The 27,130-nt window shown below is 60.7% G+C and overlaps 1 protein-coding gene across 8 annotated transcripts; it reads left to right on the top strand.

Annotated features, from left to right (window-relative positions):
• Positions 1-144: 144 nt before the first annotated feature.
• WIZ (WIZ zinc finger) lies at positions 145-25,730 on the top strand. 8 transcript variants are annotated; one of them, XM_044779337.2, is made up of 13 exons: positions 145-285; positions 1,644-1,907; positions 6,745-6,817; positions 8,428-10,571; positions 11,672-11,995; positions 16,035-16,205; positions 17,119-17,622; positions 18,653-19,051; positions 19,645-20,193; positions 21,357-21,884; positions 22,086-22,505; positions 22,772-22,967; positions 24,038-25,730. In XM_044779337.2, exons 2-13 carry the CDS (start codon positions 1,703-1,705, stop codon positions 24,195-24,197), a joined length of 5,673 nt encoding a protein of 1,890 aa, XP_044635272.2. In that variant the 5' UTR covers positions 145-285; positions 1,644-1,702; the 3' UTR covers positions 24,198-25,730. The 8 variants fall into 8 exon arrangements, with proteins under 8 accessions (XP_044635272.2, XP_070375367.1, XP_070375368.1 ...); XM_070519266.1 differs by lacking the exon at positions 16,035-16,205; XM_070519267.1 differs by lacking the exon at positions 18,653-19,051.
• Positions 25,731-27,130: the final 1,400 nt, after the last annotated feature.

Here is a 27,130-nt window from a genome sequence, read left to right as displayed (position 1 = left end):
CGGCCTCCCCGGGGGGGCTGTAGGGGGGGAGGGGGTGCCCCAGACCTCCCCATCATGGCGGCGCGGCGGGGCTGTCGCGCTGAGGTCACGACGGCCCGCCGGGGGGGCGGGGCGGCGGGGGGGAGCGATTTAAAGGGACAATGTCCCCCAAGCGGTGGAGGCGGCGGCGGCTGCGGAGGCCGCGGCACCGGCACCGGGAGCGGCAGCGGCGGTAGCGGCAGCGACGGCCGCACCGAGGAGGGGAGCTCCGAGCCTCGGTGCCCGACCGGCGACGCCGCCTCCCCGGTGAGGCCCGGCCCGGCCTGGGGAGCCCGCGGGCGGGGCGGAGCCGGCGCGGGGAGGGGGAGGCCGGGGCCGGGCCGGGCCCGGCGGTACCCCCCAGAGCGGGGGGCGGGGGCGGGGCTTGTAGGGGCGGGGCCTGGTCGGGGGCGGGGCCGCGCAGGTGGGGGGAGGAGCGGGGGTCTTGGGGCAGGTGTCCCCCGTACCACGGCGCGTCCCGCGGGGTCTCCCGCCCCGAGGTGCACGGGCGGAGGGCGCATCTGCTGGACCCTGGCCCCCAGAAGGGTGCGCTGGCGCGGCGCCGCCACCACCCCTGCGACCCCCGGGGGGCGTCCAGGGGGGAGCCCCGCTCCCCACGCTGCCAAAGTGCTCCGAAGTTGCGGTCCTGCCCGGTCCTGGCGGGCAGTGCCCACCGGGTGGGCGCCTGCAGGTGCTTCCTCCGGGCCTGGGCAGGGACCCCCGCCACGACTGCCAGTACGGGGACGGGCCCCCTGGGAGCCCCCAGGCCCCTGAGGGAAGCGCCTGCAGCCAGGCCTGGAGCCCCGGCCCCGCCCCGATTGCCTGGGCCTGGCCTCCCCACTGTCTCCCTGGGGAGGGCGCCTCATTCCTGCCCTTCACTTTCTGCCGTTACCTTGAAGGTATTTATAGGTGGAGAGGACAGCCCCCACCCCCACGGCCTCCCCAAGGTCCTGATTTCTGGACCAGGAGCCCCATCTGCCCCCTTTGCCCACAGACTAGAGAGATCTTAGGAGGGTGGGATGGAGGGTCCCAGGTTGGGTATGCATGAGGGGTATGCTGGGGTCACTTGAGGCTACGTGTGAGGTGAAGGGGTTCATGCTGGAGAACCCTAAGAACACTTGATGGGGAGGGTTGGAGTATGAGATAAGTGCAGGGGTAATGACTGGGGGACTTGAGACGGTGTATAGGACAGAGTGCAGAAGTGGCTGGGGTTCTTGCTGAGGCATGGGCATGGAGTATGCATTTGTGTGGAAGTGCCAGCACAACTGGGGAAAGTGCAGCAGTGTGTGAAGGAAGGGAGGCATCTGGGAGAGGTGACAGGATTAATGCTGGAATAAAACAAGGTGGCTGAGTATGCATGTATAAAAATGGGATAAACTGAGGCAGTGCAGGATCTGTGTGAAGAGAAGAGTTATCAGTGGGGAGACTGAGGTACACTGAGGACAGGGGCCATCCAGGATACAGTGTGTGTGGATAGGACCACAACACCATTTACTTATCTTACCTGGGCTGGGAGGTAAACTGAGGCACTGGGCTGCCAGGATGAGGACTGGGGCTCAAGGAAAGAGAAACTGAGGCAGAGTCCCTTTCCTACCTCTCCTAAGTACCTGTCTCTCTGCCCCCAGACCTACGATGCCTCGCTGAGCCAGCCCAGAATCTGAGTGGAGCCAAGCAGACAGCATCCATGGATGGACCCCTGGCAGGTGGCCTGGCCACCCCAGATCGTCCTCGTGGCCCTGAGAGACTGCCTGGCCCAGCACCAAGGGATGACATCAAAGGTGGGGCCGAGGCTGCTGAGGGGGAAGGTGGCATCTTCCAGTCCACCCATTACCTGCCTGTCGCCAAGGAGGGCCCCCGAGACATTCTGGATGGCAGAGGTGGCATTACTGGTAAGAGGGTGGGCGCTGTGGCAGCACCCGGCCTGGTCACCAAGGCACAGAGGAGACTGGGTCACCTAGCCCAGCAGGGTCCGAGTTGGGATTCTGATTCTGCTTGGGTTCAGAGGCCTGTCTTGGCACTCTGCTTAGTTTCCCATTTTACTGTTGTGAAAACAGAGGCCCTGGGAGGCCTTGATCAAGGCCCCCCAGTGGGTGGTGAGGAGCTGAGGCTTGAGTTCAGTCCCACCTGGCTCCTTCCTCTGGGCACACTAATGCAGTCCAGGTCCCAGCTTAGCCCCCCGAGCTCCCCACCCGGAGCCCACAAGTTCTCCAGGTGCATCTCCTTCCCGCCAGCGTATCCCAGCTCCCTCTTGCTGCACTGTCTTGCTGGGTCCTGCCCCTGAGCCACGGGGAAAACAGCTTGTGCCCTCTAGTGGCTAGGGAGAGACTGAGTAGTCAAGGATGCTAGCCACCCCTTTGTGCCTCGGTTTACCCATCAAAAGTGGATCTCACACTGTCCCTATCTTAAGATTTGTTATTCATTTATTAAATACTCAGCACCTACTATGTGCCAGGCTCTGTTCTAGGCGCTGGGGATACAGCCATAAACAAAAGAGGCAAAAGTCCCTGCCCTCAGGGTCCTGACCTTCTAGTAGGGCATAACAAGCAACTATACAAATAACAGAAGGGCAGGTAGTGACGGATGCTGTGAAGGTATGAAACAGAGTGCCAGGAGAGTGCCTGGCAGACCTGGGAAAGCCTCCTTGAGGGGGTGGAATTTGAGAGGAGCATGGAATGAATGGTGGGAAGGGCAAGCCAGGTGAAAGGAAGAGCAGGGGCAAAGACCCTGTGGTAAGGATGAGCCTGGCATGTTCAAGGACTAGGCAGGAGTCTCGTCGGGCTGGAGAGTGGTGGGGTAGTGCAGGCTGATGCACCAGACATCTCCCATCATCTCCCTGGCCTGCCCTACAGGGCTTGGCTTCCAGGAACCTCCAAGCACTTCGTCAGGGCTTCCTACATGCCATTCTCAAAAGAACTTTGTAGGGTAGCCTCAATTATGATTATCCATGTTAGAGATGGGGAAACTGAAACCCTGAGGGATTAAGTAAGTTGTCCAAGGTCACGCCCAGGCAGTCACCTGCCTTGATAATCCTTGTCCTTAACCACCACCCTGTGTCAAGGCATCCTTGACCTGCCCCAGTTGTCCCTTAGCACCACTCATGATGCTCGGATATTTACAGAGCTCCTTCTTGGGGCCAGGCACCAGGGTACAGCAGTGACCAAACACACATACCATCCCCGCCTTTGTGGAACCTGCCATCTGTGGTGGAGGAGAGAGCCACCAGGTGTTATGACACAGTCGCTGGGGATGCAATGGGGGAAGCACGGGGGGGCCTGGATGAGGAGCAGTGAGTCAGGCAAAGAGGGCAGGGGGCGTCCGGTCAGCTGGTGCAGTGTACACAACTGTGACAAGGTGACTCGTGGCACCTGAAGGTGTCATGCAGGGGGGTGGCAAAGTGAGACCCCTGAGGGCAAGTATAATCCCCTCCTACAAACCGTTAGTAACAGAAGCCCAGAGACGTGGCTGGCCTGGGACCTTGACTTTGTGGGAGCCCCAGGGAACAGGCTCTGGGGGTCCAGGTCCTCTCTGGGTCTGGTTCTGAGGAACTGGGGGCTGTTTCTCTCCCTGGCAGAAGCCCCAGGTCTGGAGAGTGAGGGAAGGTAGGCAGGTGGGTGCATCTTCACTCCCCTGGGAGTCAATCAGGGTCCAGAGCACGTGCCTGGGTAGAGGGGGAGGTGGCTGCCTCAGGGGGCTGGGCCCACCCTTAATGGTATTCTTGAGCAAATGGGGGCCTGGAGTGGGCGGGGTGGCCTGACTTGGAGTGGGGTCGTGGCCTGGAGGTTGGAGGAGGGCCTGGGCTTTGAACACAGCGTCTCCCCGCTGCCCATTTGCCCTGCTCGACCCCCCTTCCCTGCCACAGGCACCTGCCCTAGGAGTCTTGTGATGCCTATAAATAGGAACAGCCTCTGGGGCTGCTGTTCCACCCCGAAGCCTGGGCCCTCCTTCATCCTTGCCCAGCCCTTGGAGCCCCCCAAGGGCACCCCTGGCGTGGCCACCTCGAGACATCTCCGCCAGGACACGGATGCACCCACTGCCTTCTCTGTCCTCCTTCGTGGCTGTTGGCCTGGAGCCTCCACGCCTCCCGGCAGCCCCCCGCACCATGTTTGGTCTCCCTGGTTGGCTTCCTGGGTGCAGCCGAGGCTTTTGGGGATGAGAGGGTCCACGGATTGGTGAAGAGTACAGTACATGCCTGGCATTGGGACCCAGGGGCCAAACAACACATCATTTCTGCCCTCGTGGGGCCCCAGGCTGGGGAGGAAATCAGAGCATAGAGTGAGCCGGCCTGAGACTCCAGGTCCAGCCTCGGATGTCTCCAAGCCAGCTCTGACCTTTCAGGCACTCCCACCTCCTTTCCTTTCCCCCACCACTGCCTTTCTGGACTGAGCATTTACTGTGATCTTGTTGGCACCCTTCACTGGCCCTGCAAGACTAGGGTGGTGGCTGTTCCATTATCCAGAGGAGGAACCAGGCTTGGAGTGGGAAAGGCAGGCCCTCAGGTCACTGCTGGGCCCTGAACTCGGATCTTTCTGACTCTGAAGTCTAGATTCTTGGCCACTCTGTCAAGCTGCCTGGCTTGGGGTTCAAGCTGCTCATGGACACCCTTCTCATTTTCCCTCTCTCATTTTCAAACCCTCTCTGGGGCCCCAGATGGCAGGAGTGAATGAGGCCCCTTGGCATGGCCACTGCCAAGGGCTGCATCCTGGGTACCTCGTCTGACCCATAGGGACTTCTGGATCCCCACCAGCTGTGGAGGCCTCTGGACGAGCCCCCCAACCCCCAGGTGTCTTGGACACAGGGCCCTGCTTGGCCTGCTTCCTCCAAAGTTGCTGCCACTAAAAATAGGAGCCTCGCTGGAGCTGCTCAAAGAGGCCAGCGCGGCCCCCTGGCTCGCGGAATTCTTAAACAACAGCAATCGCAGAATCATCGAATCTGGGACGCTCGGAATCTCGGGAGCTTGGGGTCCCAGAATCTCAGAAGCAGGACGCCTGGACCCTCAGACTTGTGCCTCTGGGCTGTGCTTAGGCTTGTTGCTGGTGAACTGGTTGCCCTCTCCTGAGAAGCTCCTGTCTGTGATCCTTGTGTTCTCAAGAGACCCCATTATTAGGGGGTCCCTCTCCCTTGGCTGGTCCAGTCCTTGCTTTCCCAACCCTCGAACCCTGTCCCACACCCCACCCTGACCACCTGCCCTTGCATCCAAGCACACCTCTGGCCTGGATCTGCTCCCTATCAGTCTCCACCAGGGGTTCTTGAATGGGGCCAAGTCTGCCCCCAGGGAATACTTTGGCAATGTCTGGAGACATTTTTGGTTGTCATGACTGTAGGGCCAGGGGCGGGGGGACTGCTGGCATCCAGTGAGTGGAGGCCAGGGATGCTGTTCAACACCCTGGAGTGCACAGGATGCCCCCCCACCACAGAGGGTGACCCGGCCCTGGATTGGAATAGCACCAAGGTTGAGAAACTGCTTCAGACAGTGCAAATTTCTGTACCCCATCACCACCCTCACCTTCCAGAGGCCACTTGACAGCCACAGCCCTCCTCTCAGGCTCAGCAGAAAGACTCTTGGGCAGTGACCACAACTTTCTGACCACCCTCCTACCCTCGCCAGTCCTTTTAATTCTTTGGCTCCTGACAGTCAGCTCTCAATTTCCTGGGCAAATTGGATGGTGGGGGTTGGACAGAGAATGAGCCCTGGCCCTGGCCCTCTTTCTGGACTGTCCTCCAGTTGAAGCTCATCCAGTAATTGCATCTGTCAGGCTCTGGATGGGGCTCAAGTTCCCCCCGTGTGTTAACCTTGGCCCGGGCAATTGGCCTGTGCCCTGATTGGCACGCTTGTCCGAGTCAGGCGGGTGCGGTGGGCAGAGGAGGCGCAGGCCGGGATTCCTGTGGTCGCTCCAGGCATTGGCTCCACAGGCGGATAATGGAGAGTTGGCTCTATCTGTGTGAGGGGTCTCAGCAGGGGATTTGACTGTAGGATGGAGGCCTGGAAGGGGGTCCAGAAGGCAGGGACAGGCTAGAGGGCTCCTCGCTCACCGTCTGACAAGGACTGGTGGAGCACCTGCTATGTGCCAACCTGCTGTGAACGAGGCTTCCAGGGGCTTACGTGCTGGCAGGGGACGCAGGCAAGCAGTCATCCAGAGAAGGGTCTATGCAATTCCAGAGAGTGCTAAGAAAGAAGTGAAACAGGTGATGAGAGAGAAAATCAGGAGCTCACTTTAGTAGATGGCCAGGGAAGGGCTCTCCAGGCAGAGGGAACAGCCAGTGCAAAGACCCCACGGCCAGAAAGAGTTAGGTGGGCTGGAGGCTTCCTGAGGACTGGGGCGGAGGGAGTGAGGGGGCGGAGAGGGAGTTGAGGCTGGAGAGGCCTGCAGAGGCCCCCTGGCAGGGCCTGGTAGGGCAGCTGAGACTCTGGCTTTTAGAGTATGTATGATGAGAAACTAGGTGAATTTTTACCAGGGTGTGACTTTAAAAAATCACCCTGGCTGCCAGACAGGAGTGAAGAGAAGAGGGTTGAAGGCAGCAAGCCCCCCCCGGAGAGCTAAGGGGACTCCTCCAAAGAAACCCCTTTCAGGGTTCAGGAGAGCAGAGGCCAAAGGCCTCTCCGGGCAGAGGGATGGGGAGCTGCCGGGCCCTGCTGAGGCGCCCGACAGGGCTCCTGGAGCTGCGGTGCTGTGAAGGGCCCTGGCTAGGGTGACCCCAGCCCCTCAGGGTCTCCCCTCTCTGTTGCAGACGGGCAGCCCCATCCCGGCCTCAGCGAAGCCCTCCCCCGTGCCACCTCCGCCACCCATCGGATCAGCAGCTGGTGAGTGCCACGCTGGCCCTGACCTCAGGGAGGGCAGGGGGGCAAGCAGGATGTGCCCCGGCCCCAGAAGAGCCCCGGGAGTGAGGAGGGGACAGGAGGGAATCAGGAGGCCAGGCAGGAAGAGGTGGCCCCTGGCAGCCAAGCCCCTGGGTGTGTAGGGGGTCAAGGGGTGGACTGGGATGAACACAGACAGTCAACTCTCATTATCCCTGCTGGGAGCTGGGCCAGAGGGGCAGGAGCCTGGAGGTTGGACCCTTGGAGTCCCGTCTCTGGCAGGCAACCCTTAGAACGATGCTAGGCCTCTCTGAGTCTCAGTTTCCTCATCCGTAAAATGGAGTGCCTGAGATGCATCTCATGAACTTGCCTTAAGGACCCAAGGGACGTTGAGTAGGAGCAGGAATCCACAGCAATGCTGACAGCAGCCACCCTCCATTAAAAGGCTTGGGGGGTGCTAATACATAATAATTGTCAAATCAGGATTGACAACAGCTTTCCATCGCGGAGCGTGTGCTGCGTGCTAGGCTCCCAGCACAGGTTTGCCTCACTGCATCTTTGCCCCATCCCACGGGGCATGGTCCTGTTAGGGCCGCATGTCACTGATGGGGCTTAGAGAGGTGATTTGTGATTTCTGCTCAGCCTCTCCAGGGAACCGTGTCCGCCTCTGTTCCGTAAGCATGATCGACAGCCCCTGGTGGAGGCAGATGAAGGGAGCTGGATCAGGAACAGTCGTAATAAGAACCCACACTGGTCATGGGCTTACGGGGAGCCAGACATCAGGCCAAGCAAAGTGCTTCCCCAGCCCTGGGTTGTGTCATCCTCACCCTGCATTGCACAAGGTCAAGGGCCCCGTTTGAAAGTCTATGGTTGTGATCATTTAAATAAGCACCTGCTGTGGGTTAAGTTTTCTTTGATTACGGGTGTGAGAAAGCTCCTTACACATTGCATAAGGATGCAAAGGCGCCTGCTTCTTGGGATTTGTCCCCATTTTTAGGACTGGAAAACTGAGGCTCAGTGAGTTTGCCTTGCCTCCTCCTCTCCCAAAGGAGGTCAGGGGCCCAGGGGCCCGGGGCTGAGCAGGGACTTAACCTCTCCTGACTCTGCCCTTCCAAGAGCAGAGATGCAGAGAAATGGTGCATTCCTTTGAGTTGTTTATCCAGCAGAGTTTCACCAAATTTGCTGGAAAGTTGAAACTCAGCTAACTAAATCACCCCAGTTTGGGGAGGACCAAGACAGATGCAGCCTGGAGCACAGGGCAGAGCCTTGGGCCCTCCTGGGGGACAGATGAGAGTTGACTGTGCCACCAGACTTGGGGACACACCTTGTGACCCCAGGTGTGGTCTCTGCACAATCCCCCATGATGCATTGGGGCTGGGCTATGTGGTCAGGTGCATCCTGGGAGGCGAGCCTGGCTTTTGGCCCAAGGGCTCTGGAAGGGTCCACATGTGATACACCCATCTGCCACCCTCACCCCAACACTCCCAGCCCCTCTGAGGCCACCCTCAGGCTGGGTCTGTGGGGCCTGTCTCAGACTGCCTGCAAGACCCCCTCCCTCACCCAAGGAAGGGAAACAGGCCTGTGGCTAACCTGTCACCATTGGCACTTCCTTGCAGCTGCTGGGATGGAGGCAGCCTGGACTTCCGGCCGGGCTCCCCACCTCCCCATCTCCTGGGCCACTTCCCTGGTCCCCCTGATGGTCGGGGGCCCTGGGAGTACCCCCTGGTCCAGGAACCTGGGGAGAGCATCCCATCTGAACAGAGGTTTGAGGACTCAGTCATTGTGAGAACTGTGAAGCCCCATGCTGAGCTCGAGGGCTCTAGAAGGTTCTTGCACCACCAGAGTGAAGCAAAGTTCCTGGAGAAGGCCCCCCGGAGCCGCCCCAGGTTCAACTGGCTCCGAGACACAGATGAGCAGGCCCCACCCCAGGATGCAGGGCTGCGCCTGGACCTGCCATCCCAGCCACCACCCCTCGCCTCCTTCAGGACGGTGCTTGTGCCAGTGGAAGAGAACACTAAGACGCTGGATGTGGCGGTGGTGGGCACCAGAGAGCACCTGGTGGGCCTGGAGGAGCTGGCTCAGCCATCTGATTGGGGCCTGCCCAGGTCGGCCTCTGAGGTAGCCACACAGACCTGGACAGTGAACTCTGAGGCATCTGTGGAGCGGCTGCAGCCACTGCTGCCCCGGATCCGGACAGGGCCCTTCCTGTGTGAGCTGCTGGAGGAGGTGGCCGAGGGGATGGCCAGCCCGGTCGAGGACGAGGATGAGGACGAGGAGCCGGCCGTGTTCCCCTGCATTGAGTGCAGTATCTACTTCAAGCAGAAGGAGCACCTTCTGGAGCACATGAGCCAGCACCGCCGCGCCCCAGGCCAGGAGCCCCCCGCCCACCCGGCTCCGCTGGCCTGCGGTGAGTGTGGCTGGGCCTTCGCCGACCCGGGCGCCCTCGAGCAGCACCGGCAGCTGCACCAAGCCTCCAGGGAGAAGATCCTCGAGGAGATCCAGAAGCTGAAGCATGTGCCTGGCGACGAGGGCCGGGAGGCGCGGTTGCAGTGCCCCAAGTGCATCTTTGGCACCAATTCCTCCAAGGCCTTTGTGCAACACACCAAGCTGCACGTGCGCGAGCCGTCAGGCCAGGCTGCCAAGGAGCCCTTCGGGGGCAACAGCGGGGCCGGCAGCCTGGGCCCTGATGCCACTGCCCTCGCCTATCACCCCTATGGAGACTCCTCGGGCCTCAGTGCCTGCCTTTTCTGTGGCTTCCCTGCGCCCAGTGAGAGCCTGCTTAGGGAGCACATGAGGCTCATGCACGCTCGTCTCCACTGGGAGGAGGATGGCGAGGCTTTTGAGGAGGACGCTGCCAGCCAGCCAAGCACCAGCCAAGACATGTATGCCCGCTTCCCTGATGCCGCTGAGGACTACTTTGGCAAAGCTGAACCGCTCTTGGCCCCTACGTGGCAGGAGAACCCTGCTGGATACGACCCCAGCCTGGCCTTTGGCCCAGACTGCCAGCAGCTGGGCATGAGGGATTTCCCACTGTCAAAGCCACTCCCGCACAGCTCCAGCCAGAGGCCCCTGGCGAGGCCAGCCTTTCCCTCACCGCTAGCATCGGCCCCCTACTCCTTACAGCCCGGGAGAAACAAGAGCGCCTTCCACCCACAGGGGCTCCCAGCCCAGCTTGGGGACCGGAGGCACCCTTGGAGTGAAGAGGAGGAGGAGGGCATACCAGTGGCCTCAGAAATGGACTTTTCCCCTGAAAATGGGGTCTTTTCTCCCCCAGCCACTCCCAACCTCATCCCACAGCTGGCCCTGGAGCTGAAGCGGACTTTCCGAGAGGCCCTGCGGGCCGCCGAAGCCTCACAGGCACAGCAGCAGCAGCTCCACGGGATGGTCCCCGTCGTGCTGGTGGTGAAGCTTGGGCCGCAGGTCATGGCTGCAGCGGCCAGGGCACCCCCAAGGCTGCAGCCCGAGGAGCTGGGGCTGGGGGGCACCCACCCCCTGGACTTCCTGCTCCTGGACTCACCGCTGGGCGGCCCGCTGGGGCTGGACACGCTCCTGGATGGGGACCCGGCCGTGGCACTGCCGCCCGAGGAGCGGAAGTGCCCCTACTGTCCTGACCGCTTCCACAACGGCATCGGGCTGGCCAACCACGTCCGTGGCCACCTGAACCGCGTGGGCGTCAGCTACAATGTGCGGCATTTCATCTCCGCTGAGGAGGTGAAGGCCATCGAGCGCAGGTTCTCTTTCCAGAAGAAGAAGAAAAAAGGTATGGCGGCTTGGCTCCAGCACCCACTCCCTGTGAGGCCAGGAGACGAACGGCTGGGCGGCTGAGTTCTGAACCAACCAGCCCTCCATCTAAATCCTCCCTGGTGCAGAGTAGGGTGAAGTCGGGGGCTCCCCGCTGGGAAGACCTGGGAGCCACAGCAAAGGACACCATGTCGGTGGGGGTGGGGACGCCCCAATGCCCCAGCCCTTCCAGCGGCTGGAGGAAGGAGTCAGCGCCAGGGAGGGAATTTCATTTACTCCTTATTTGTACAAATACCTATTGAGTGAGGTCCCCTCTGTTCTGGGCACTTGGGGACACAGCAGTCAAGGAAACAGCAGTCCCTGTGCTCCTGGAGTCCACGGCCCGTCACAGGAGTGGTGGGACCCTGGCCAGCGTCAGAAGCCCCCAGGGCTGCCTGTGAGGTGTGCAGATTCCCAGGCCCCCAGGTTCGGACTCTGGAGGTCTGACTCCAACGCAAGTGCCCTGGGTGGTTCTGACACTGGCAGACGTGGAGCCTATCTGGGGAGGTCCTCTATGGTGTTTGAGAGTGTGTGTGTGCGTGCGCATGCCTGCATGTGCACGCTGGGAGAGCAGGGCAGGGGGCAGACAGCCATGAAAGCAGGCAGTTACGATGCTGAGTGACCAGGCCTGTGATGGGGAGGCTCAGGGAACCAGGGAATTGGGGAAGCCAAGAGGAGTCCCTGACTCCACCGGGGGTCCTGTCCTTTTGTCCATTTCTTCATTCAACAACGATTTAATTCACAGCACTGGGGTGATGGTGAGCAAAAACAGACATGAGCTCTAGACGTGAGAAGGGTATTAATCAAACATGCCCAAATGCTTGCACATCCACAACTGGAGAAGTGTTTCTGAGGCTGCGAGCTCTGGGAGGTCAGGCAGAGAAAATTTCTTGGAGCAGGAGGACGTGTGATCTGACACCGCCGACAGGAGCATGAAGGGCAGAGGGGAAGGGAGGCATCCAGGCTGAGGAACAGCACTGGCTGTGTGACCCAAGGAGGGTGAGCAGCCCTGGGGGCGGGGAGGGCTGGGGCCAGAGAGTCGCCCCCACAAGGCAGTCCATGTCCTCTCTCCCTCCACAGTGGCTAACTTCGACCCGGGCACCTTCAGCCTGATGCGTTGTGACTTCTGCGGGGCCGGCTTTGACACTCGGGCTGGCCTCTCTAGCCACGCCCGGGCCCACCTGCGTGACTTCGGGATCACCAACTGGGAGCTCACTGTCTCGCCCATCAACATCCTGCAAGAGCTGCTGGCCACCTCAGCATCTGAGCAGCCCCCCAGCCCCCTGGGCCGTGAGCCCGGGGGGCTGCCAGGTGGCTTCCTGACCTCCCGCCGGCCCCGCTTACCTCTCACAGTGCCCTTCCCACCCACATGGGCTGAGGACCCTGGGCCAGCCTACGGAGATGGTAAGAGGAGAGGGGGCAGGCAGAGCTGGAGCCCTGGCACTTCCCAGGGGCCCAGAGGGATGGAGGGGTGGGAGGGTGGCAGCCATTCCACTTCCACTTTCCCAGAAGTGTTTCAAGTCACTTTACAAAGTATTTTGACAACCATCCTCACAACCGCCCTGCCACTTTGGGGTCATTTGTGTTTTACTCTGAGGCCAGGCTAGGGCTGCTTCTGGATCCAGTCCTCTCTGCCCAGCTCAATAGTGACTTTAACATACATGCTCTTACTAGGAGCCAGATACTGTTCTAAGCACTTTACAAACACCAACTCATTTACATCCTCACAACAACCCTACAAGGTGGGTGTTATTATTATCCCCATTTTACAGATGAGGAAACTGAGGCACAGAGAGCTTAATTAGTTTGCCCAAGGTCACACAGCCAGAAGTAGTAGAGCTGGGATTTGAAACCACGGGCAGATCAGGCTCTAGAATCCTTGCTCTTAATAACATCTATGTAGAGCAGTGTTGTCCGATGGAGCTTTCTGAGATGATGGAAATATTCTCTAGATATCTGCGCTGTCCTGAAGCATATGTCACCACTGGTCACATATGGCTGTTGAGCACTTGAAATACAAGGCTAGTGCAAGATTAGTGGCAATCCTGTTGGACAGGGCAGATCTAGATTTTCAATGGTGCTTACTTTGTCTGACAGCATCGATAACCCTCCCATAGTCGAGTGCTTGCTGTGTACTAAGGTTTCATCTCATTTACACCTCAAAACAATTCTGTGGGGCTAAGGATGACTGTGTTCCTGCTTTATGGATAAGGAAACTGTGGGTCATCTGCTTTGCCATCGTCACAAAGCAGCAGAGCTAGACTTCTGAACACCATGTTCGGTGGTCTTGCCAGTGGAGGACAGCTTGGGAAATCCAGAAGTAATGTTTTGGTGAAGGAGCCTGTAGCTGGTCACGGCAGAGCCTAGAAAGGTGAAGGACCCAGGCTTACAAAGCCTGACTTTGTGGGAGCCTTTACTAAACCTCAAGGCAGAAAACTTGGCAGTGAGGGGTAGGCGGGCCCTGGGGAATAGAGAAGGTGCCTGAACAGGAGGCACTGTCCAGGGGCTGCTTGGGGCTGAGGCTTCCTTCCATATTTCTCCTACCTGGAGCTTCCAGGTTCCTATCTAGATCTGTACTCTAGGCTTGGCTGGACCCATCTGCAAGCCCCCTGACCAGTGGAGGGCACTTGAGGGTCTGCAAAGGGGTGGGTGGAGTTATCAGAGCCCGCTCTCCTCCTTGGACAAGGAGACTGAGGCACAGAGAGAGGATAGTGGTTGGTTAAGGTCACACTTCTGGGAGAGGCAGAGTGGGGATGTGGCCTCAGGCTTCTTGCTTCTGCTGAAGGCTGTCTTCTGGGCATTCAGCTCACACACCTGGCTAAGTTTGTGCTGTCTCAGGGGTGGCTGGGAGGTTGAGCCAGCTCTGTGGATGGCTGGAGGTCACAGGAAGCAGTTTGTAGGCTCCAGCCCTGCCACCTTCTTTCTCTGTCACCTGGGTAGAGGCCTGAATGTCGGGCTCACACCCCTTACTTGGCACCTGGGCCAGGCACCCCAGGGATGGGAGGATGCACCTAGCAGTCCGGTTCAGCTGTTGCTAAGCTGCTTCCACGGGAAGACCAATGCACAAGTCCCCAGTTAGTGCTGGCGGAGCTGGCCAAGCTACTGGGATGTGAGGAGTCGGCATGGCATTGCCCTGGCCTTGTCCTTGTGAGGTGGAGCTATGATCAGTCTTTCGGTGACACCTGGAGGGCAGGGGGCGGTTCAGGAGTGGTTGACAAGATCCTGGAAGGCTTGCCTTGAGGAAGGATACCCAAAATTAAGGCTAGGTCTGGGCACTGGCCCTGCTCGGCTGTCCTTAGAAGCCTCTCCCACCCCTCCCTAAGTGGGCCGTGGGGGCGGGTGCCAGGTTGGGGGCGGGGCAACAGTCAGATTCTAGCCCCACCCAGCTGTCAAGGAACAGCTGGGGGCAACCGGTTTGGTGTTGGGGAGGAAGCGAGCTGTGCTTGAAATGTGGTGCCGGCCACGTGGGGAGTTCCGTAAGACTGCGGGACAGCGCCGTCGGGGGACACTTGGATACCAGGATGATGCTGGGGGGATCCTCGTGGTTGGGGATCGGATGTCTTCCAGGATTCCCGACCCGGAGGGAGACCCAGAGGGGAAGGGAATGGAGCAGGGTCCCAGGGCAGGTCCTAGTTCCGCCTGTTGGGGCTCCGGGAGCCTGGACGATGTTAGGGCGGGCGGACGCGTGTGGCCGGAGGAGTCCCATCCTAACTTTAGGGATATCCGGGTAGGGGAAAGTGTCCCTCGCCGCCGAGGCCCAGGCCGGGGCGGCAGTTGGCGGCCGCTCGGGCACGGCGTGAACGCCTCTGCGAGCCGGCGCGGGCAGCTCGGTGGCTCCAGCCCCCGCCCGCGGGGCCGAGACCAGCGCGGCGCTCAGCCCTCGGTGCTCGGCCGGCCGCCCTGGGCGCGCTCGAGGGGCGGGGCGGGGCGGCGCAGCGCGGCGCGGCGCTCGGCGCTCGGCGCTCGGCTGAGCCCGCCTGGCGCGGCTGCCCCGCGTGCGCCGGAGCCAAGATGGCCGCCTCCACCGCCCAGTGCCGAGTGACAAAAGCGGAGAGCAGGGCGGCGGCGGGGCCGCGCGCGGGGGGCGCCCGGGAGCGCGCGCCCGCAGGGGCGCCCCCGCCCGGTCCCCCGAGCCCGGGCCCCGCGGGCCTCCCCGCGCCGCCGCCGCCGCCCCCGCCGCCGCCGCCGCCGCCGCCGCCGCCGCCGTCGCGGGACGGGCCCAAGGCCGAGCCGGAGCCGGGGCCCGCGCCCGCGCCCGCGCCGGGTAAGAGCCCGCGCCGCGGAGGGCGCAGCGGGGAGCCGGCGTCCCGTCGCGCCCGCGCCGCCGCCGGCCCGGCCCGGGGCCCTTCCCGGCCCCCCCGGCCTCCCTGGCCTGTCCGCGCGTAGCGTCCCAGGCTTGGGACGCTCCCTGCCGTCCGGGACGCCCGCGCGTCTGACAGATGCCTCTGCCCCCGGAGCCCCGGCCCTCCGGCGCCGAAACCTGCTCCCGGGCGGCCCGACGCGGCCCGGCCCCCTCACGGACGCGCGTGTCCTCGGCGTCTCCAGCCGGTGCCCCGCCGGCCTTCTCCCGGCTTCCGGGGCCTCAGACTCGGCGGGGACCTGCCTGGCCGCTGCTCGGCTGAGCGCCCCCGAGGCCCCTCTGACACAGCCCTTCATCCTCGGCGCCCCCTCCCTGCCCCGGACGCCAAACCTGAGCTCAGCAAGCCCCTCTGGCCCCTTGCTCTGAAAAATTAGACGTGGGAACGCGCCTTGGACTCCCTGTTCGCACGCACATCTCCCCCGGGGAAGCTTCCTGGCCTGATAGATGCCTCCAAAACTTCTTACAAAGTTCTGTGATTCTCACACTTCCTGTCCGCAGCCAGAGCCTTGCGGGCCCGGGCTCCCAGTTCTCACCGGACCCCGCTTAGGGCTCAGCTGTGATGTGCAGTCTACTCCGGGACCCCCAGTTGTCTCTGCAGCCCCAGCCCTCTCACCTGGTGGACATTCTGCCCTGTCCTTGGCTCCCCACCACTGCATTGCCTCTCTGGCTTCTGACCCTGGCTTTCCCTTACCGAGTTCTGGTTCTGATTGCCCCCAGGACTGACAGTTGCTCCCCTCCACAAGTTCTGCCCAGAAAGATATTTCCTCTGAGATCTCCTAGGATGGGAGTCTCAGCTCAGACTAGCACTACGTCCCCTGACCTGTCTGTGTTCTGGTGGGTGGAAGCTGCTCCCAGTGTCTGCTGTCAGTGGGCAGCCTCAACGTCCATGCGTCATACTGGTGCTGGGGGTTATGGATGGAGCCTCAGCTTTCATGGGATGTGCTGCCTCCCAGAGTGAGAGCAGGCGCCAAGGATGAGGAATAAGGCACTCCCTCCCACCACTACTGCGCCCCCACCCTCTGTCCTTCCGGGGATAGACAGGCACATTTTGCCTGGGCTGAGCCTGTCTTCCTAACCTCACAGGCCTGGGTTCTGAGGAAAACGCAATGGTAGCCATGGACTTGGGCTCCTCACCGCTCCCCAAGAAGAGCCTGCCTGTCCCTGGGCCCCTGGAGCAGGTGGCCAATCGGCTGAGCAGCAGAGTGGCTGCAGAGGTTCCTCATGGCAGCAAGCAAGAGCTGCCAGACCTCAAGGGTGAGTGGCCAGGTGATAGTGGCCAGGCTGGTCACACTCACAGAGAGCTCTTGGGCCTGGGGGTTCATGCAGGGTCCCAGGTTTGCCTTCTGTCCGGCACCCCAAGGCACCAAGGGGACACGTGGCTGTCCTCTCTTGAGCTTCTGCTGCCCTGGGCATGCATGGCCTTGGGCTGCACCCTCACAGGGCATCGGGGGGCATCCAGAGAAGCAGTGGGCATGGTTGTCAAGAGCTCATACTCAGACCAAGGTCATTTGCTGACTTTGATTCTCATTAGCTGTGTGATCTACATGACACTGCCTTGTCTGTCTGTTGATCCTCAGGTCTTTACTGAGTTGCAACAGGCACTGTGATGGATCCCAGAGATGTGAGAGATGCAAAACAGAGCTAGTGCTTGTTCTTGGGGTCACTGAAGCTGAGGAGCAGGGAGGTAGGGAAGCAGACTCGGGGGATAAGGGCTCTGCAGGAGAGGCTGCAAGGCATCACAGGCCCTGGGGCTGGGGCCTCCAACCCAGCATTTGGGCCAGGAATTGAGCTGCAGAGGGTGGCTAGGACTTAGCTCTGTGAAGCCTGTGCCTGGCAGGTCAGCATGTGTGTGAAAACCTGTTGCCAGGACACCCTGATACATTGGAGTTCCGAAAGGCATTCCACTGGCTGGACCACAGAAGGGCTCTGCCTCCTGCTGGATGCTCTTGGGCACAACCCTTCTCTCTGAGACTCAGTTTCCTTATTTGTAAACTGGACAGGCTAATTCCTGCTTCATTAGGGTCATTTTAAGGATCAAGAGGGCTTGACAGAAGCAGAACACTTGCAGGGAGCTGGAGTGAGAGAGGGCCCCCAGGGGGGGAGAATTGGCAGAGTGGGCCCATGGGGCTTCACAGCTTGCTCTCTTGGCCTCCATCTCGCCCTCCAGCCCAGAGCTTGACCACCTGCGAGGTCTGCGGTGCCTGCTTTGAGACACGCAAGGGCCTGTCCAGCCACGCGCGCTCCCACCTGCGGCAGCTGGGGGTGGCCGAGTCGGAGAGCAGCGGTGCCCCCATCGACCTCCTCTACGAGCTCGTGAAGCAGAAGGGCCTGCCTGACACACCCCTTGGGCTGCCCCCAGGCCTGACTAAGAAGTCCAGCTCGCCAAAGGAGGTGGTCGCTGGGGCCCCCCGACCCGGCCTGCTCGCCCTGGCCAAGCCCCTGGATGCCCCTGCTGTCAACAAGGCCATCAAGTCACCTCCTGGCTTCTCGGCCAAGGGCCTGGCCCACCCACCCAGCTCCCCACTTCTCAAGAAGGCACCACTGGCCCTGGCGGGCTCCCCTACCCCCAAGAATCCTGAGGACAAGAGCCCCCAGCTGTCCCTGAGCCCCCGGCCGGCCTCCCCAAAGGCACAATGGCCCCAGTCTGAGGACGAGGGGCCCCTGAACCTCAGTGAGTGCGGGTCCTGGGAGCTGAGGGGGGTCCTTTGGGGTGGGGGCATCAGAGCCCAGGGTGGGGGCAGTGGGGGCTGCAGCTCCTGCGTCCTGGTTGACTGGGTCAGAGTGTTGGTCAAGGTGCTGCATCTCCCGTTGGGCCGGCCGCGCTGCGTGTTATCATCTGTCTCCCACTTTACTTTGCTGCTCTTCCCCCTGGAGGCCTGGCTGGGGCTGAGCCTCCCAGGGCCATCCTCGCCACGTGGGGCAGCTTTTGGTCTTCTCTGGGCCTGAGAGTTGGGGCAGTGAAGGCACCCAGGGCTCCCACGGGGCATCTTGGGTCCTGCAGGTAGACAAGTGGTCTGCCTGACAGGAGGTCCCGTGCTTGTTCCTGTCTTCACATCCTCCTGGCTGTCCTGTGCAGAAGTACCTCTGCCTGTGCCCAGGGGTGGGACCGTGCCTCCTGGGCTGCCTGTGGGCATGGCAAAGTATAGTTTGGGGAAAAACCCAGGCGCGGTGAGCAGGTTTAACGAGAGCATCCCTTTGGAAGTCGGGTCTTTCCACACATTTGCTGGCCCAGGGTCTGGCTCCTGGACCACCAGGGCACCCCAGTTGGCACCTCTTGTTCTGTTGAAGCTGCTTCCTGTCTGCATTGCTTCCAGGAGCAGGGCCCTGAGCAGGTGTGCCCTTGGCTGCATGATGCTTGGCAGCTGGCGGGGCCCTGCTTTGCACCCGCCACCTACCCTGTGCTGTTCCTGAAGCTGGGGTCCCAGGAAAAGGGCCTGGGAGCATCAGGTGGTGCCATGGGAACTTGGCCACTGCCTCTCCACCCCACATCCTTAAGCTCTCCACACTCACCTTGATGCCAAAGGGCTAGGCAGGGAATAGGACTTCCTGCTTCCCAAAACCTCTTAAAATAAATTTGCGGCACGAGTCTTGGACCCTGAAAGGCCTGCGCAGCCGAGAGTCGCAGCAGGCCCTCCTGCCTCAGTCCCCCAGGGCCGGCCAAGGTGGCGGCCGTGAACCCCCCCTGTGTTTTGTCTCCGCAGCTTTAGATAGTGACGGGGGCAGAGAGCTGGACTGCCAGCTGTGCGGTGCCTGGTTTGAGACCCGCAAGGGCCTGTCCAGCCACGCCCGTGCCCACCTGCGCCACCTGGGCGTCAGCGACCCGGACGCCAAGGGATCCCCCATAGACGTGCTCCACGGGCTCATCAGGAGGGACGGCGTCCAGATCCGCCTCCCACCCGGGCGCGGCGCCCTGGCCCAGCTGGGGCGGCCATCTCCCGCCTCCGCGGCCCTCTCCTTGCTCCCCCCCCAACCGCCGGCCAAGAAGGCCAAGCTGAAGGCCGCGGGTACGGCCAGCCCCTGGGGGAAGCAGGACCTCTCGGCCGCCACAGCCGCCGGCATTTTCTGGGCCTCTGATGTGGAGCCGTCTCCTCTCAACCTCTGTAGGTTCTCGCTTCAGCCGCCCCTCCTCCCTGCGGGCCCTGGAGCCCCTCCCCGGGGGAGGGGGTTGCGGCCCCTCCCTACTCCCTCTCTGCTGGGGCAGGGAGTGGACAGGGGCCCTTGGCAGTGGGCCGGTTCTGCCCAGAGATCTTGTTAGCAGTCAACTGCTATGCCCTCTCTCTTGGCCTTTGACCTCCATGACTGTGACCTTCCCTGAGAATGAAGGCCAAGGGTCGGGTGCTGCCTTTTGGTGTGGAAGGTGCCCACAGTTGCCCCTGGTCTGGATGGCATGTGGCACCTAGGCTACCACTTCCTGCCCTCTTGCCCCCGTCCTTGTTGGAACCCGCAGAGCTGTAGTCTTGGTTCCATCCTTCTCTGCCAGGACCAAGGGCGCGTGTGCTCCCTGGAGCCTCCCCTTGCTCCTGCTGGGTGTCCGCCCCCCGCCCCCGACTCCTCAGCTCCCTCGCTGACGCCTGCCCTCCACCACCACCCTGGCCCATGGGCATGCTGCCAGCCACCCCCGGCTGACCAGGAGACCCGCAGGTGACGACCTAACAGTGCCCAGGATGCTAACTGTTCCTCTCTCCTGCTGCAGCCTCGGGCCCAGAGCCAGCTCGCGACATCCGCTGTGAGTTCTGTGGCGAGTTCTTCGAGAACCGCAAGGGCCTGTCAAGCCATGCACGCTCCCACCTGCGACAGATGGGTGTGACCGAGTGGTATGTCAACGGCTCGCCCATCGACACGCTGCGGGAGATCCTCAAGAGACGGACCCAGTCCCGGCCTGGCGGACCCCCAAACCCGCCGGGGCCCAGCCCCAAAGCCCTGGCCAAGGTGGTGGGCAGCGGAGGTCCTGGCAGCTCACTGGAAACCCGCAGCCCTGTGGACCTTCACCTCTCACCCCTGGCCAAGAAGTTGCCGCCGCCACCAGGCAGCCCCCTGGGCCACTCACCAACTGCCTCTCCTCCCACGGCCCGGAAGATGTTTCCAGGCCTGGCTGCACCCTCCCTGCCCAAGAAGCTGAAGCCTGAACAAATGCGGGTGGAGATCAAGCGGGAGATGCTGCCAGGGGCCCTTCATGGGGAGCCGCACTCATCTGAGGGTCCTTGGGCAACGCCACGGGAAGACATGACCCCCCTGAACCTGTGTAAGTGTGGCCCTGGGGCAGGGCAAGGAGAACAGGTAGAGGGGTCTCCCCCCTGCCCTCCCCCCTTGGGGGTTCCCAGAGAACCCAGGGTTGAAATGGAAGGGAAAATACAGGTCCAGAGGACAAAGGGCTAGCTGTGTGTCCCTGCTACCCAGACCCCCAATTGAGCTGCTTCTTGATTCTCCTTCACTCATACGGGGATGTAGGACTCTGTTGTTCAGCGATGGCAAAAAGGTTCTCTCGTGCCATCTTCAACCAGTTGGTAGTGGCTGGCAGATTCCTATTCCCAGGGAGAAAGACTGCAGGGAACAATCAGTGATGTCTGCCATGGGCAGGAGTAGAGGGATGTAAGTAGGTGTCTGCACTGTGTCTTTCTGATATTCCTGGTCACCGAGCGCTCAACATTTGGAGTCAGGTTTGAGTTAAGATCTCAGCTGCTCCACAGGCTAGCAATATGTGACCTTGGGCAAGTTTCCTCTTTTGGAAGGTGGAGATCAGCGTGGTCCCAGCTTTCTGTGGTTTTTTGAGGTGGTATGAAGCACTGGGCACGGTGCCCAGTGAAACAAACCTCTGTGTATGCAGCAGTAGTAGTGTCACTGTCCCTCGCTTCCCTCTTACACTGTTGCTGTGTTTGTCCTGCTCAGCTTGGCCGGGCCCCTGCTGTGTGCCGTGCAGGTGAGGATGGCCCAGGCCACTGCCTTAGCGCTCGTGTGCGTTTCATGCCTGCTCTGTGCCCCGTGCTTGAACTGCTCCCACTCTGGGCCCTCCCAGGAACCCAGGGAGGTGGTTTCCATCTCCATTTTGTGGAGGAGGAAACTGAGGCTCAGAGAGGAGAAGTGGCTCGCCCAGCATCACATGGGGTTACAGCCACGCTGGTGTCTGAGCCCGGAATTGAAGGAAGACTTGTTCCTCAACACTTCATGGTCCACAGGGAGTTGATGTGAAGCCAGCTAGCTAGAATCTGAGGTGACAGAACACGCAGAAGGGCTGGATGATGTACACAAGGGCCCCTGGAGGCAGATGAGGGAGAGGGTCCTTCAAGTCTGGCGCTGCATGTATGGGGCAGCCGGGCATTTAACACTGGCCTTGAGCTTGGAGGCTTCCTGCCTGCAGCCGCCGCCTCCTTCTCCTCCTCCTTCTCCCCAACCCTGGACCCCCTGCAGCATCGCGGGCAGAGCCGGTGCGTGACATCCGCTGCGAGTTCTGTGGCGAGTTCTTCGAGAATCGCAAGGGTCTGTCAAGCCATGCACGCTCCCACCTGCGGCAGATGGGCGTGACTGAGTGGTCCGTCAATGGCTCGCCCATCGACACGCTGCGGGAGATCCTCAAGAAGAAGTCCAAGCCGTGCCTCATCAAGAAGGAGCCACCAGCTGGCGACCTGGCCCCTGCCTTGGCTGAAGATGGGCCCCCCACCGCGGCCCCTGGGCCCATGCAGGCCACCTTGCCACTGGTGCCCATGGCTGGCCGGCCCAGCAAACCAGGAGCTGGGCTGGCCCAGGCTCCCCGTGAGCTCAGCCTGGCACCCATCACTGGGGCCAAGCCCTCAGCCACTGGCTACCTGGCCTCAGTGGCAGCCAAGCGGCCCCTGCAGGAGGACCGCCTCCTCCCAGCAGAGGTCAAGGCCAAGACCTACATCCAGACTGAACTGCCCTTCAAGGCAAAGACTCTCCACGAGAAGACCTCCCACTCCTGTAAGCAGTGGGTGGCAGGGTCCCGGGAGGGCATCTGCCAGGGCCAGCAAGGCCAGGCAATGCTGTGCACACCCTGACCCCCAGCAGGGGCCCCATGGCAAGGCCCCGTGGGAGGCGGGACTGGCTCCCAGCCTGGGCAGCACCTTCTGGGTTCTCTTGCCCTCTTTGGGCTAAGGCTCAGCAGCACCCCTCTGCCTGCAGCCACCGAGGCCTGCTGCGAGCTGTGTGGCCTTTACTTTGAAAACCGCAAGGCCCTGGCCAGCCACGCACGGGCGCACCTGCGGCAGTTTGGCGTGACAGAGTGGTGCGTGAACGGCTCGCCCATTGAGACGCTGAGCGAGTGGATCAAGCACCGGCCCCAGAAGGTGGGCGCCTACCGCAGCTACATCCAGGGCGGCCGCCCCTTCACCAAGAAGTTCCGCAGCGCCGGCCACGGCCGCGACAGCGACAAGCGGCCGCCCCTGGGGCTGGCACCCGGGGGCCTGGCTGTGGTGGGCCGCAGCGCCGGGGGTGAGCCGGGGCCCGAGGCTGGTCGGGCGGCCGATGGTGGGGAGCGGCCTCTGGCAGCCAGCCCACCAGGCACTGTGAAGGCCGAGGAGCACCAGCGGCAGAACATCAACAGTGAGTGCTGGCGGGGAGGGTCGCGAGGGAGCAGCGGCCTGCCGTCTTCCCTGCTCCGCGTCGCCAGTCGCTTCCTCAGTTGCTCACTCACTCACTCATCTGTCTGCCATCCTGCCTGTGCCAAGGTTCAGGCAGGGTCCAGTCCCCAGCTTCCTGTCTTCCAGTTCCCCTCAGCATCCACCCTTGCTTGCTGAAGGCAGGGACCTCCCCGGAGGCCTTGGAGGCCTCGCTTTCCCACTTATCTCCCATCCCTCTCCCCACCTCAGAATTTGAGCGCCGACAAGCCCGCCCTCCAGACACCTCTGCGGCCAGAGGGGGCGAGGAGGCCAGTGACCTGCAGCAGAAGCTGGAGGAGGTGCGGCAACCCCCACCCCGGGTCCGGCCAGTCCCCTCCCTGGTGCCCCGGCCCCCCCAGACGTCACTTGTCAAGTTCGTTGGCAACATCTACACCCTCAAGTGCAGGTACACAGCCCCCGGGAGAGGGAGTGAGACCACCACCTGGGGCTTGGCCACCTAGAGCCTCCGAACGGGACAGGGGCTGGTGGGGTTTGGAAGATGTAGCCTTGAGGACTGCCTTGGGTGTGGCTGGACCCAGGCTCAGGGCTGCTCACAGACGGCAGCACCTCCGAGCATTGGACTGAGACCCTGATCTTGGTAGCCAGTGAGACTTGGGTTCAAATGTGTTGCCTTTAACATTTATCAGCTTAATGACTTTGAGTAAGGACTACCTGCTCCATGCCTCAATATTCCCACCTGTAAAATGGGGTTGATAACAGACCTACCTAATAGATTTGCTATGAAGATTAAAAGAGTTGAGTTATAAGACACTTAGAACTGTGCCTGGCACATGTACGTGTTCCACGGGTGTCTGCCTGATTAGGAGAAAAACAGGTCTTAGTTCATTGCTCCCAAAGTCCAGGTGTACATCGGAGGCCAGGAAACTGGGAGTCTGAGACGTAAGGTGGCCTGCCTCAGGCCGCACAGGCCAGGTCAGAAATAGGGTTCCAATCCAAGTCTCTGAGCCACAAGCTCAGGTTCTGGGCCTTTGCGCTGTGAGGCATCCCTAGGGGCCTTGGGGGTGGGGAGCTGGTGAGTTGGGTGCATGCGCAGGGTGGGTTCAAGTTTGTGTCTGGCCCCCTTCCCTGGCCCCACTCCTTCTGTCCTGGAGCCTGGCGTGGTGGGACCTGCTTCTCGGTGCCCTCACCCGTCTGAGGTCCCAGGCTTCAGTCAGATGACAGGTGCTCAGGAAGCCCAGTGGCCCTTACCCAGCATCTGAGCCAACAGATCAGATGGCCCTGAGCATAGAAATGGGGGTCTCCAGGGGATCCTGCCATGACCTCTGACGGGTAGAGCCAGCTGTCCAGAGGGGAACATCTGGCTTCTGGGTCCCTCATCCTGGGCTTGTTCTGTCCACATTGAATAGCAGCAGGTATGCCCGATGCTCAGGGCATGGCCAGGGGCTGGAGACCTGGGCAGGGCCATGCTTCCACCTCTCCTCCCAGCAGCGGCCACTCCTCTGTTTCCCCACACAGGTTCTGTGAAGTGGAGTTCCAGGGGCCCCTCTCCATCCAGGAGGAGTGGGTGCGGCACTTACAGCGGCACATCCTGGAGATGAATTTCTCCAAAGCGGACCCGCCGCCTGAGGAGCCCCAGGCCCCGCAGGCACAGACAGCAGCGGCAGAGGCGCCCTAACACAAAAGCATTCCAGATCCCCTCTTGTGCCACCTCTGTCTCCTCTTCCTCCTCCATCCCCCTCTCCCTCTTCTCCCTCTTTCTTTTCCGTTTCCAAAGGAGCAAGCCAAAACCTCAAACCGGTCCCCTTTGGGGGCCGGGCACACTACAGCCTGGGCTCCAGGAGCCAGCTAGCTGCCCTTCCCCAGCCCGGGGACTCTGGGGCCACACACAGGGCGTCTTCCTTCAGCCCATGCCCACCTGGTCCAGCAGGAGCAGCGGCCAGGTTCTGGAGGCAGCCGATCTGGTCACAGGAGGAAGGCCATCACTCCCCCTTGTCTAGCAGCCAGGCGGGGCTGTGTTTCCCATCCGTGGCCATTTGCAAAGACCCCAAAGACCCCTGTCCTGGTTCCCTCTTGCCCCCCTAAATATCCTCTCACATACATACACACGTGAACACGCGCACGCACGCACCTCGTGAGACCCGGGACCTGCCCCAGCCCCCCAGTTCCTGAGTTGACCACGTCATGCCACGGTGCTTGCTCAGGGGAGGGCACACTCCCTCTGTGTCCGCCAGGGCCTGGGAGCCCCCACTGAGCCCACGATGCCACGGAAATCCTTGTTGGCCACCCCCGCCCCTCTAGAGGGGCCTTCCCAGCCAGGAAGAGCTCAGAGCTGACAGCTGCCTCCTGCCATGTCAAGGTCCCCCAGAGCCTGGGGGCTCCAGAGCCTGGGAGGGGGTGGGGGTGGGACTCCCCCCCCGCCCCCTCCCTCTTTTCACTGTTGCTTTCTATGTATAGCTCCCTAGACCTTTCACTTTTTTAAAAACGCGTTTTGTGTAGAGAATAAGGAACGTGGATCTTTTATTTTGCAATCCTGGGCCAGCTAGAAACCGGGAGCTGATTTACCTTTTAACTTTTTCAGTGGCCACATTTTGGTTATCAATGTACCTAGAAGTATGTAAATTAGATTAAATTTCTCTTCTGGCAACACCCCGGGGCAGGCGGCCAGCGTGTGTTTTTCTGTCGAGTGGACAGGCTGGCATCATCTGGCAGCCAGAGCTGAGATCGAGCTTCCTTCTCCCAGAGCTCCCGGGGGCCCTGGGTTTTCCCATTGGCTGCCAAGCCAACCAGACCTGGCTAGGGCTGAGCCCAACTTCCCAGCTCTTGGCCCTCGATGGCATGGCTGATGGGGGCTCTGGCCGGCTGGCGAAGTGGCTTCTGTGAGCAGAGCAGAGGAGAGGAACCAGGGCTCTGGACAGCTGGTCTTGAGAGGGAGCCAGGATGGAGAAGCGATTGAGGCCAGAAGGGCTCTCTGAGGGCAGGAGCTGTCCAGTGAGGGTGTAGGGGACCCACTGGGTGAGGGAGAAGGGCACAACTGCTCAGAGCCTTCAGAGAGCTGGGATGGCCTGCCTTCAGGACATGTGACTTGTCCAGAGACACATGCACCTTGAACCCGAATGACACTAGGGGAAACGGGGAGCTGCTGGCTCCTTTGCGATGTTATTTATTTTCTTGCTCTGCAAATGTTTATTGAACGTTTCTGAGATTTTAAGAGATTTTGTTGGCTCTTCTTGTTTATTGCATGTGGTTTTTCAGCTCATCGTTTTCAAACAGCCAAGGGCTGGAAAGTGGGAATGACCTCACGGGGTGTAGACAGCAGAGGCCTCCTCTACCCCCAACCCTATTACCCTGGGCCCTCCACTGTGCCCCTAGCTGGGAAGGAGCAGCTCACAAACTGTGATAACACACCCACACCAGTGGTCTTGGCCTGCATGCTGAGCTTCTCTGCTGGGCTTTTCTGCAGAGGTGATGATCAGGACACATCTCCCCTGGTGGAGGAAGGCCTCGACCACTTCCCTCCACCCCACACTGTGGGTGGGCATGTCTGAGACTTTGAAAGCAGGGAGGGCATCTCTTGGGATAAGAACTGACCCAAGGGCACTTCCTCTTTCAGCTTTTTAAAATTAGTTTAAAAAATATAAAATTGATGGAAGCTGGATATAAAGGCGTTCAAGTGATACAAGAGCTTATAAAGTAACATGGGAAGCCCCTCCTCACCCTCGGTCTTGCAGTAAGAGCCGCTTGGGTCCTTGAAAGTGTCGCATAAGGTTTGTACCACAGGGAGCTTTTCCTAAAACTTTGGAGCATACCCCTTCTCAAGCCATTCTACTGTCTCTCTCTGAGGCAGTGTTTGATGTTAGACCAAATCATCAAATGAAGGTAAGATGATGGCTCTGGTATGTGCCACGAAGAAAGCTATAGGATCCAGAAGTGGTGTCCTGGGGCGCTGCCTTAGTTTGGAAGACAGGCCAGCAGGCATCCGAGGGTGGCACTGAAATGAGCTGCGCAGCTGGAACGCACATTGATCAGAGTTTTCTGTGCTTCATAGATGGAGTTTTTCAACGCACCATAATCCTGGTCCCATGTAGCAGCAAGTTCTGTACAAGCCCCATTTTGGGGGGAGGAGTTGATTTATTAAAATATTTTATCATGGAGAATTCCAACCATACAAAAGTAGAGTAGTAAAATAAACCCTCATTTACTCATCACTTATTAACTCTTGACGCCAGTCTCTTCAGCTGGAACCCTCCCATGTCATCCTTTACCCATCTGAATTATGGGGAAGCACGTCCTGGTCATCAGATCAAATAATCTCTTAAAATTTCAGTATGTTTCTCTGAAGGATATGGACTTTGCAAAAATGCCATTATTATACCTCAAGAAATGGACAATTCCTTAGTATCAAGTTAGCAACAGGGGCCAGGCCAGGGGGGTGGAGGGGGGGGGACAGGGACACACAACACGGGCTGGGGGTTAAATTCGCATGTTCCACTTCAGCAGCCCAGGGTTCCCCGTGCGGATCGTGGGTGTGGACCTACACACTGCTTGTGAAGCCATGCTATGGCGGTGTCCCACTTACAAAGTAGAGGAAGATGCGCACAGATGTTAGCT

This window comes from Equus asinus, chromosome 10 (assembly GCF_041296235.1).
Source record: "Equus asinus isolate D_3611 breed Donkey chromosome 10, EquAss-T2T_v2, whole genome shotgun sequence".
In the NCBI taxonomy this organism is placed as follows: Eukaryota; Metazoa; Chordata; class Mammalia; order Perissodactyla; family Equidae; genus Equus; species Equus asinus.
Note: the sequence above shows the minus strand (reverse complement) of the source record. Positions and strands in the feature narration are given on the sequence as shown.

Bases quoted from the DNA above. Each gene is read 5' to 3' on its own strand.
- WIZ (XM_044779337.2), top strand. From the start codon at position 1,703: ATGGATGGACCCCTGGCAGGTGGCCTGGCCACCCCAGATCGTCCTCGT. The intron at 1,908-6,744 runs GTAAGAGGGTGG...TCTCTGTTGCAG, and splicing joins TGGCAGAGGTGGCATTACTG to ACGGGCAGCCCCATCCCGGC. The intron at 17,623-18,652 runs GTGAGTGCGGGT...TTGTCTCCGCAG, and splicing joins CGAGGGGCCCCTGAACCTCA to CTTTAGATAGTGACGGGGGC.